At 53.0% G+C, this 9,329-nt stretch overlaps 1 protein-coding gene across 1 annotated transcript in view; it reads left to right on the top strand.

Annotated features, from left to right (window-relative positions):
* The first annotated feature begins 4,103 nt into the window (after positions 1–4,103).
* LOC123772343 (tenascin-X-like) overlaps positions 4,104–9,329 on the top strand; it is a 31,387-nt gene continuing 26,161 nt past the window's right edge. Inside the window, exons 1-2 of the mRNA XM_069311349.1 lie at positions 4,104–4,136; positions 6,089–7,471. Of these exons, the coding sequence (XP_069167450.1) occupies positions 4,104–4,136; positions 6,089–7,471 (1,416 nt within the window). The remainder of the gene's footprint in view (positions 4,137–6,088; positions 7,472–9,329) is intronic.

The raw sequence follows: 9,329 nt of genomic DNA, 5'->3' as shown, positions 1-9,329 counted from the left end.
ATATATATATATATACACCTCACCGTGACACTGTATACTTCACCGTGACACAGTATACCTCAGCATGACGCAGTATGCCTCACCATGACACAGTATACCTCACCATGACGCAGTATACCTCACCATGACACAGTATACCTCACAATGACACAGTATACCTCACCGTGACACTGTATACCTCACCATGACACTGTATACCTCACCATGACACAGTATACCTCACCGTGACACTGTATACCTCACCATGATAAAGTATACCTCACCATGACACAGTATACCTCACCATGACACAGTATACCTCACCATGACACTGTATACCTCACCATGATAAAGTATACCTCACCTTGGCACAGTATACCTCACCATGACACTGTATACCTCACCATGATAAAGTATACCTCACCTTGACACAGTATACCTCACCATGACACTGTATACTTCACCATGACACAGTATACCTCACCATGACACATTATACCTCCCGATGACACAGTATACCTCAGCATGACACAGTATACCTCACCATGACACAGTATACCTCACCATGACACAGTATACCTCACCATGACACAGTATACCTCACCATGATAAAGTATACCTCACCTTGACACAGTATACCTCACCATGACACTGTATACTTCACCATGACACAGTATACCTCACCATGACACATTATACCTCACTATGACACAGTATACCTCCCTGTGACACAGTATACCCCACCATGACACAGTATACCTCCCCATGACACATTATACCTCCCCATGACACAGTATACCTCCCCATGACACAGTATACCTCACCATGACACAGTATACCTCCCCATGACACAGTATACCTCCCTGTGACACAGTATACATCACCGTAACACAGTATACCTCCCCATGACACAGTATACCTCCCCATGACACAGTATACCTCCCCATGACACAGTATACCTCCCCATGACACAGTATACCTGTTACGGCCCTATTGGGTCGCAACTGGGTTCTTCTCTGATGTTATTAGAGTTTGGGTATCCGGCCCCAAGTTAGTAGTGGCTTTCAAGGGGTGTGTTCCGTAACGCAAGTTAAATAAAAAGGGAAGGGATACAAATTCACTGGTTTATGTATATATAATCACCACCACCATAAATAAATATATAAACTGTCACACGGGGTTGCTATAAATACACAATGTACAGAATCGTCTTCCTCTGAAGACGCGGGATGCTCCACGGTGCTCACGATGAGTAGCCCTGGTTTTCTTCGTCGTGGCCCACGATGAATCCTATGATTCTTTCAGCGAATCTACCCCGGCCACAGGCCAGCCAAATCACAGTCCCACTGGGTGCAGCGCCGTGGAGGCCTTCAACCACAAATCCAGCCTGTAGCTGGCAGGTTCCAATCAGCTCCGCTGTGTAGGCCACTCCACGACCGATACTAGGGTTGCGAGCCCTATGCAGGAGCCTCGTGTGATTCCACAGATCACTCTCCTCACCACAGTGGCTAGTCTCTTCCACCAGCCAGCCCCCAGATACGACGATTCCTGGTACTGCCACGTCACAGGCAGGCTAACACACTCAACAGTGTTCGTCCGGGAGTGACTCAAAGCTTCTGCAGCAAACACGTGGAGAGACTATGGCTGCCTTGGGTAGACTGCTCCATCGTCCAATACAGCACTCCCAGATCGACTCTGTAATCAGACACGTCATCAGTACTGGTTACACTCTAGGGCACCTCACTTACAGGCTTAGACACAAACGTCCACCTATCCACTCCATAGATGGCGTTGCTGTCTAAGCACCACCTCACCAGAGGTCAGCAGCGGTTATGTTACAAGCTGATTAAGACGGGAATCCAGCCCCTGTGGCCGGTATATCTCGTCCTCACTAGATGGCGTCGTCCATTTGGAGGGGGTTTCGGGAGCTGACCCACAAATGGCGTAGTCGTCACAGCTCCGTGCTCGGACGCTGGACTCAGGTCCATAACAATACCTCACCATGACACAGTATACCTCCCTGTGACAAAGTATACCTCACCGTAACACAGTATACCTAACCATGACACAGTATACCTCCTCATGACACAGTATACCTCACCCTGACACAGTATACCTCACCATGACACAGTATACCTCACCATGACTCAGTATACCTCAGCATGACACAATATACCTTCCCATGACACAGTATACCTCACCATGACACAGTATACCTCACCATGACACAGTATACCTCCCCATGACACAGTATACCTCCCCATGACACAGTATACCTCACCAGGACACAGTATACCTCCCCATGACACAGTATACCTCACCGTGACACAGTATACCTCACCTTGACACAGTATACCTCACCATGACACAGTATACCTCACCATGACACAGTATACCTCACCATGACACAGTATACCTCCCCATGACACAGTATACCTCCTCATGACACAGTATACCTCACCGTAACACCGTACATCAACAAGACACCACCACTCTCACTCTCCCCGCCCGGGTCATTATATATCAGTAGCAGGGAGTGTATTTTCGAGGGAACATTACGAGGCAGTTCAGTAATTAAACGTCAGACAACTTTATCTACTCACGCTTCGAGTCGTGTTTGATGTGTAGTTTTGGCAAACTGTTTCGTCTATTATTTTTTCTATTGCCATATTTCAGTCTGTGGCAGTTTTGTGAATTCCTCTATCTAAAGAGTGGATATATATGTGTTATATATTTACTGATATAGACACTATATGAGCAGGCGATGAGTCACAATAACGTGGCTGAAGTATGTTGACCAGACCACACACTAGAAGTTGAAGGGACGACCAACTTCGTCCCTTCGACCTGTCGTCCCTTCAACTTCTAGTGTGTGGTCTGGTCGACACTATATGAGGCCACGGGCAGTCCTGGAGTCGGGCCAGTAAATTATTACACTCATATAATCAAAGAAACATGTGACTATACATGAAACTATACTAACTATACGTGCGGGAACTCACCTTAACTCTCCATCATTGAGGCTGTGATTAGGTCTATGGACTACTTTATTCCCCAGGTGTTCAACATTTGTTTAGTGTACTACGGGCAAACTGTGATTAGTAGAATTGTTTTTTTTTTTAATATTTGGCAACATCATCAGTGTGTAACGTTGGTGACACTAACACTATCATGGGAGTCACACACAGTGTTGGTGACACTAAACACCATCATGGGAGTCACATACAGTGTTGGTGACACTAACACCATCATGGGAGTCACATACAGTGTTGGTGACACTAACACCATCATGGGAGTCACATACAGTGTTGGTGACACTAACACCATCATGGGAGTCACATACAGTGTTGGTGTCACTAACACCATCATGGGAGTCACAGTGTTGGTGTCACTAACACCATCATGGGAGTCACAGTGTTGGTGACACTAAACACCATCATGGGAGTCACATACAGTGTTGGTGTCACTAACACCATCATGGGAGTCACAGTGTTGGTGACACTAAACACCATCATGGGAGTCACAGTGTTGGTGACACTAAACACCATCATGGGAGTCACATACAGTGTTGGTGACACTAACACCATCATGGGAGTCACATACAGTGTTGGTGACACTAACACCATCATGGGAGTCACATACAGTGTTGGTGACACTAACACCATCATGAGAGTCACATACAGTGTTGGTGACACTAACACCATCATGGGAGTCACACACCACCAACCAATCTTGTGATCTACACCTCAGAAAGTGTATAAAGTTGGTTAGTCGTTACCATTCGAGAACGATAAGGTAAAGGAAAAACTTGTGCTTCATAAAAGGTGTTGCAGCCCTTGTTGTCAAGGTGTGGGAGGCGTCGTAGTGCTGTGAGTCTTCTGGCTGCCTTTTGGGCCAGGTTAAACACGCGGTTCTCTATTGACACTGAAGCGTCGAACTTCATTCCCAAGATGTCAATTTCATCTGTTAACTCTAGGGCTTTGCCACCCATTTGCAAGCCTTGCCGAGTCGCCGAGTGCAGTCTAGTTATCATCATCATCCTCATCATCGCTTGTGTCTTCTCAGCCACAGAAGTGACCTGCCATCTCCTACTCCACGTAGACATTGCTGAAAATTGGTGATTGATGATTCTTGCAGCAGTTGGCATTTCTTCCTCTGTGTGTGTGAGGGTTGGAGTGCAGTCATCAGCATAGGCTTGAGCTTCAGGAATGAGATGAAGAAGATCGTTGAAATAAACATTCCACAGCAGAGGGCCAAGCACACTACCCTGTGGAACGCTGCCACCAATTGAGTGGCTTTAGGATTCTGGTCCATTGAGGACTACACTTAGAGTCCGTTTTCGAAGGAAGTCTTTTATTAACACTAAGATGGAGCCTGAGATGCTTAGTGCATGAAGTGTCACTACTACTCCAGAGTGCCAGACCCGATCAAAGGCTCCTGCTGTGTCTAGAGCAACAACACAGCTGATCTTGGACTTATCCAATGACTGATGCCCCACTGTGGAGAGATTTAGCAAGAGATCAGCAGCTGATCGGCCTTTTCTAAAACCATACTGCCGATCACATATCAGCCGACGATCATAACAAAATTATATAATTTGCTGAGCAATTAATGATTCTAGGATTTTGCCAGTAATGGAGAGCAGTGACACAGGTCTGTAGTTACCAACCACTGAGCGGCTCTTCTCCTCCCACAGTGGCCTCCAGCTTCTCTCATCTCCCACAGTCGTCTCCAGCTTCCCCTCATCTCCCACAGTGGCCTCCAGCTTCCCTCACCTCCCACAGTGGTCTCCAGCTTCCCTCACCTCCCACAGTGGCCTCCAGCTTCCCTCACCTCCCACAGTGGCCTCCAGCTTCCCTCACCTCCCACAGTGGCCTCCAGCTCCCCTCACCTCATACAGTGGCCTCCAGCTTCCCTCACCTCCCACAGTGATCTCCAGCTTCCCTCACCTCCCACAGTGGCCTCCAGCTCCCCTCATCTCCCACAGTGGCCTCCAGCTCCTCTCACCTCCCACAGTGGCCTCCAGCTTCCCTCACCTCCCACAGTGGCCTCCAGCTCCCCTCACCTCCCACAGTGGTCTCCAGCTTCCCTCACCTCCCACAGTGGCCTCCAGCTTCCCTCACCTCCCACAGTGGCCTCCAGCTTCCCTCACCTCCCACAGTGGCCTCCAGCTCCTCTCACCTCCCACAGTGGCCTCCAGCTTCCCTCACCTCCCACAGTGGCCTCCAGCTTCCCTCACCTCCCACAGTGGCCTCCAGCTTCCCTCACCTCCCACAGTGGCCTCCAGCTCCCCCTCACCTCCCACAGTGGCCTCCAGCTTCCCTCGTCTCCCACAGTGGCCTCCAGCTTCCCTCACCTCCCACAGTGGCCTCCAGCTTCCCTCACCTCCCACAGTGGCCTCCAGCTCCTCTCACCTCACACAGTGGCCTCCAGCTTCCCTCATCTCCCACAGTGGCCTCCAGCTCCTCTCACCTCACACAGTGGCCTCCAGCTTCCCTCATCTCCCACAGTGGCCTCCAGCTTCCCTCACCTCCCACAATGGCCTCCAGCTTCCCTCACCTCCCACAGTGGCCTCCAGCTTCCCTCACCTCCCACAGTGGCCTCCAGCTCCTCTCACCTCACACAGTGGCCTCCAGCTTCCCTCATCTCCCACAGTGGCCTCCAGCTTCCCTCACCTCCCACAATGGCCTCCAGCTTCCCTCACCTCCCACAGTGGCCTCCAGCTTCCCTCACCTCCCACAGTGGCCTCCAGCTCCTCTCACCTCACACAGTGGCCTCCAGCTTCCCTCATCTCCCACAGTGGCCTCCAGCTTCCCTCACCTCCCACTGTGGCCTCCAGCTCCTCTCACCTCACACAGTGGCCTCCAGCTTCCCTCACCTCCCACAGTGGCCTCCAGCTTCCCTCACCTCCCACAGTGGCCTCCAGCTCCCCTCATCTCCCACAGTGGCCTCCAGCTCCCCTCATCTCCCACAGTGGCCTCCGCGTGACTCCTCCCACCAACGAGGCGGTAATGTGGGCTCAACGACCCCGGACACAGGTGGTGGGATGTTTACCTCTCATTACCATGGCAACGCCAATCTCTTAATGTAAACATTGCGGGTGACTGAGACGACACCGTCTGGTGGATGTGTTGATGGATGTGTGGTGTCTGGTGGATGTGTTGATGGATGTGTGGTGTCTGGTGGATGTGTTGATGGATGTGTGGTGTCTGGTGGATGTGTTGATGGATGTGTGGTGTCTGGTGGATGTGTTGATGGATGTGTGGTGTCTGGTGGATGTGTTGGTGGATGTGTAGTGTCTGGTGGATGTGTTGGTGGATGTGTGGTGTCTGGTGGATGTGTTGGTGGATGTGTGGTGTCTGGTGGATGTGTTCGTGGATGTGTGGTGTCTGGTGGATGTGTTGATGGATGTGTGGTGTCTGGTGGATGTGTTGGTGGATGTGTGGTGTCTGGTGGATGTGTTCGTGGATGTGTGGTGTCTGGTGGATGTGTTGATGGATGTGTGGTGTCTGGTGGATGTGTTGGTGGATGTGTGGTGTCTGGTGGATGTGTTGATGGATGTGTGGTGTCTGGTGGATGTGTTCGTGGATGTGTGGTGTCTGGTGGATGTGTTGATGGATGTGTGGTGTCTGGTGGATGTGTTGGTGGATGTGTGGTGTCTGGTGGATGTGTTGATGGATGTGTGGTGTCTGGTGGATGTGTTGGTGGATGTGTAGGGTCTGGTGGATGTGTTGATGGATGTGTAGTGTCTGGTGGATGTATTGATGGATGTGTAGTGTCTGGTGGATGTGTTGGTGGATGTGTGGTGTCTGGTGAATGTGTTGATGGATGTGTGGTGTCTGGTGGATGTGTTGATGGATGTGTGGTGTCTGGTGGATGTGTCGATGGATGTGTGGTGTCTGGTGGATGTGTTGATGGATGTGTGGTGTCTGGTGGATGTGTTGATGGATGTGTGGTGTCTGGTGGATGTGTTGATGGATGTGTGGTGTCTGGTGGATGTGTTGATAGATGTGTGGTGTCTGGTGGATGTGTTGATGGATGTGTGGTGTCTGGTGGATGTGTTGATGGATGTGTGGTTTCTGGTGGATGTGTTGATGGATGTGTAGGGTCTGGTGGATGTGTTGATGGATGTGTGGTGTCTGGTGGATGTGTTGATGGATGTGTAGTGTCTGGTGGATGTGTTGATGGATGTGTGGTGTCTGGTGGATGTGTTGATGGATGTGTAGTGTCTGGTGGATGTGTTGATGGATGTGTGGTGTCTGGTGGATGTGTTGATGGATGTGTGGTGTCTGGTGGATGTGTTGATGGATGTGTAGTGTCTGGTGGATGTGTTGATGGATGTGTAGTGTCTGGTGGATGTGTTGATGGATGTGTGGTGTCTGGTGGATGTGTTGATGGATGTGTACTGCCTGGTGGATGTGTTGATGGATATGTACTGTCTGGTGGATGTTTTGATGGACGTGAGGTATCTGGTGGATGTGTTGATGGATGTGTACTGTCTGGTGGATGTGATGCCCACACACTCCCCCCAGTCACCCTACCCACACATTCCCCCCAGTCACCCTACCCACACTCCCCCCAGTCACCCTACGCACACATTCCCCCCAGTCACCCTACCCACACTCCCCCCAGTCACCCTACCCACACATTCCCCCCAGTCACCCTACCCACACTCCCCCCAGTCACCCTACCCACGCTCCCCCCAGTCACCCTAACCACGCACTCCCCCCAGTCACCCTGCCAACACACTCCACCCCAGTCACCCTGCCCACACACTCGCCCAAGTCACCCTACCCACACACTCCCCCCAGTCACCCTGCCCACACACTCCCCCCCAGTCACCCTGCCCACTCACTCCCCCCAGTCACCCTGCCCACACACTCCCCCCAGTCACCCTGCCCACACTCTCCCCCACGTCACCCTGCCAACACACTCCCCCCAGTCACCCTACCCACACACTCCCCCCAGTCACCCTAACCACGCACTCCCCCCAGTCACCCTGCCCACACACTCGCCCAAGTCACCCTACCCACACACTCCCCCCAGTCACCCTGCCCACACACTCCCCCCAGTCACCCTACCCACACACTCCCCCCCAGTCACCCTGCCCACACTCTCCCCAGTCTCCCTGCCAACACACTCCCCTCAGTCACCCTGCCAACACACTCCCCCCAGTCACCCTGCCAACACACTCCCCCCCAGTCACCCTGCCCACACACTCCCCAGTCACCCTACCCACACACTCCCCCCAGTCACCCTGCCCACACACTCCCCCCAGTCACCCTGCCCACACTCCCCCCAGTCACCCTACCCACACACTCCCCCCAGTCACCCTACCCACACACTCCCCCCCAGTCACCCTGCCCACACTCTCCCCAGTCACCCTACCCACACACTACCCCCAGTCACCTTGCCAACACATTCCCCCCAGTCACCCTACCCACACACTCCCCCCAGTCACCCTACCCACATACTCCCCCCAGTCACCCGGCCCACACTCCCTCCAGTCACCCTACCCACACACTCCCCTTGTCACCCTACCCACACATTCCCCCCAGTCACCCTGCCCACACTCCCCCCAGTCACCCTGCCCACACATTCCCCCCTAGTCACCCTGCCCACACACTCCCCCCCAGTCAACCTTCCCACACACTCCCCCCAGTCACCCTGCCCACACACTCCCCCCTGTCACCCTGCCCACACACTCCCCCCAGTAACCGTACCCACACTCTCCCCCAGTCACCCTGCCCACACACTGCCCGCAGTCACTCTACCCACACACTCTCCCCAGTCACCCTGCCCACACACTACGGGGGCCTCGTAGCCTGGTGGATAGCGCGCAGGACTCGTAATTCTGTGGCGCGGGTTCGATTCCCGCACGAGGCAGAAACAAATGGGCAAAGTTTCTTTCACCCTGAATGCCCCTGTTACCTAGCAGTAAATAGGTACCTGGGAGTTAAGTCAGCTGTCACGGGCTGCTTCCTGGGGGTGGAGGCCTGGTCGAGGACCGGGCCGCGGGGACACTAAAAAGCCTCGAAATCATCTCAAGAAACCTCAAGATAACTCCCCCCCCCCCCAGTCACCCTGCCCACACTCTCGCCCAGTCACCCTACCCACACACTCCCCCCAGTAACCCTGCCCACACTCTCTCCCAGTCACCCTACCCACACACTCCCCCCAGTCACCCTGCCCACACTCCCCCCAGTCACCCTGCCCACACATTCCCCCCAGTCACCCTGCCCACACACTCCCCCCAGTCACCCTTCCCACACACTCCCACCAGTCACCCTGCCCACACTCTCCACCCAGTCACTCTACCCACACACTCCCCCCAGTCACCCTGCCCACAC

This window comes from Procambarus clarkii, chromosome 69, assembly GCF_040958095.1.
Source record: "Procambarus clarkii isolate CNS0578487 chromosome 69, FALCON_Pclarkii_2.0, whole genome shotgun sequence".
Taxonomy (NCBI): Eukaryota; Metazoa; Arthropoda; class Malacostraca; order Decapoda; family Cambaridae; genus Procambarus; species Procambarus clarkii.
This window is presented reverse-complemented; position numbering and strand designations above follow the sequence as displayed.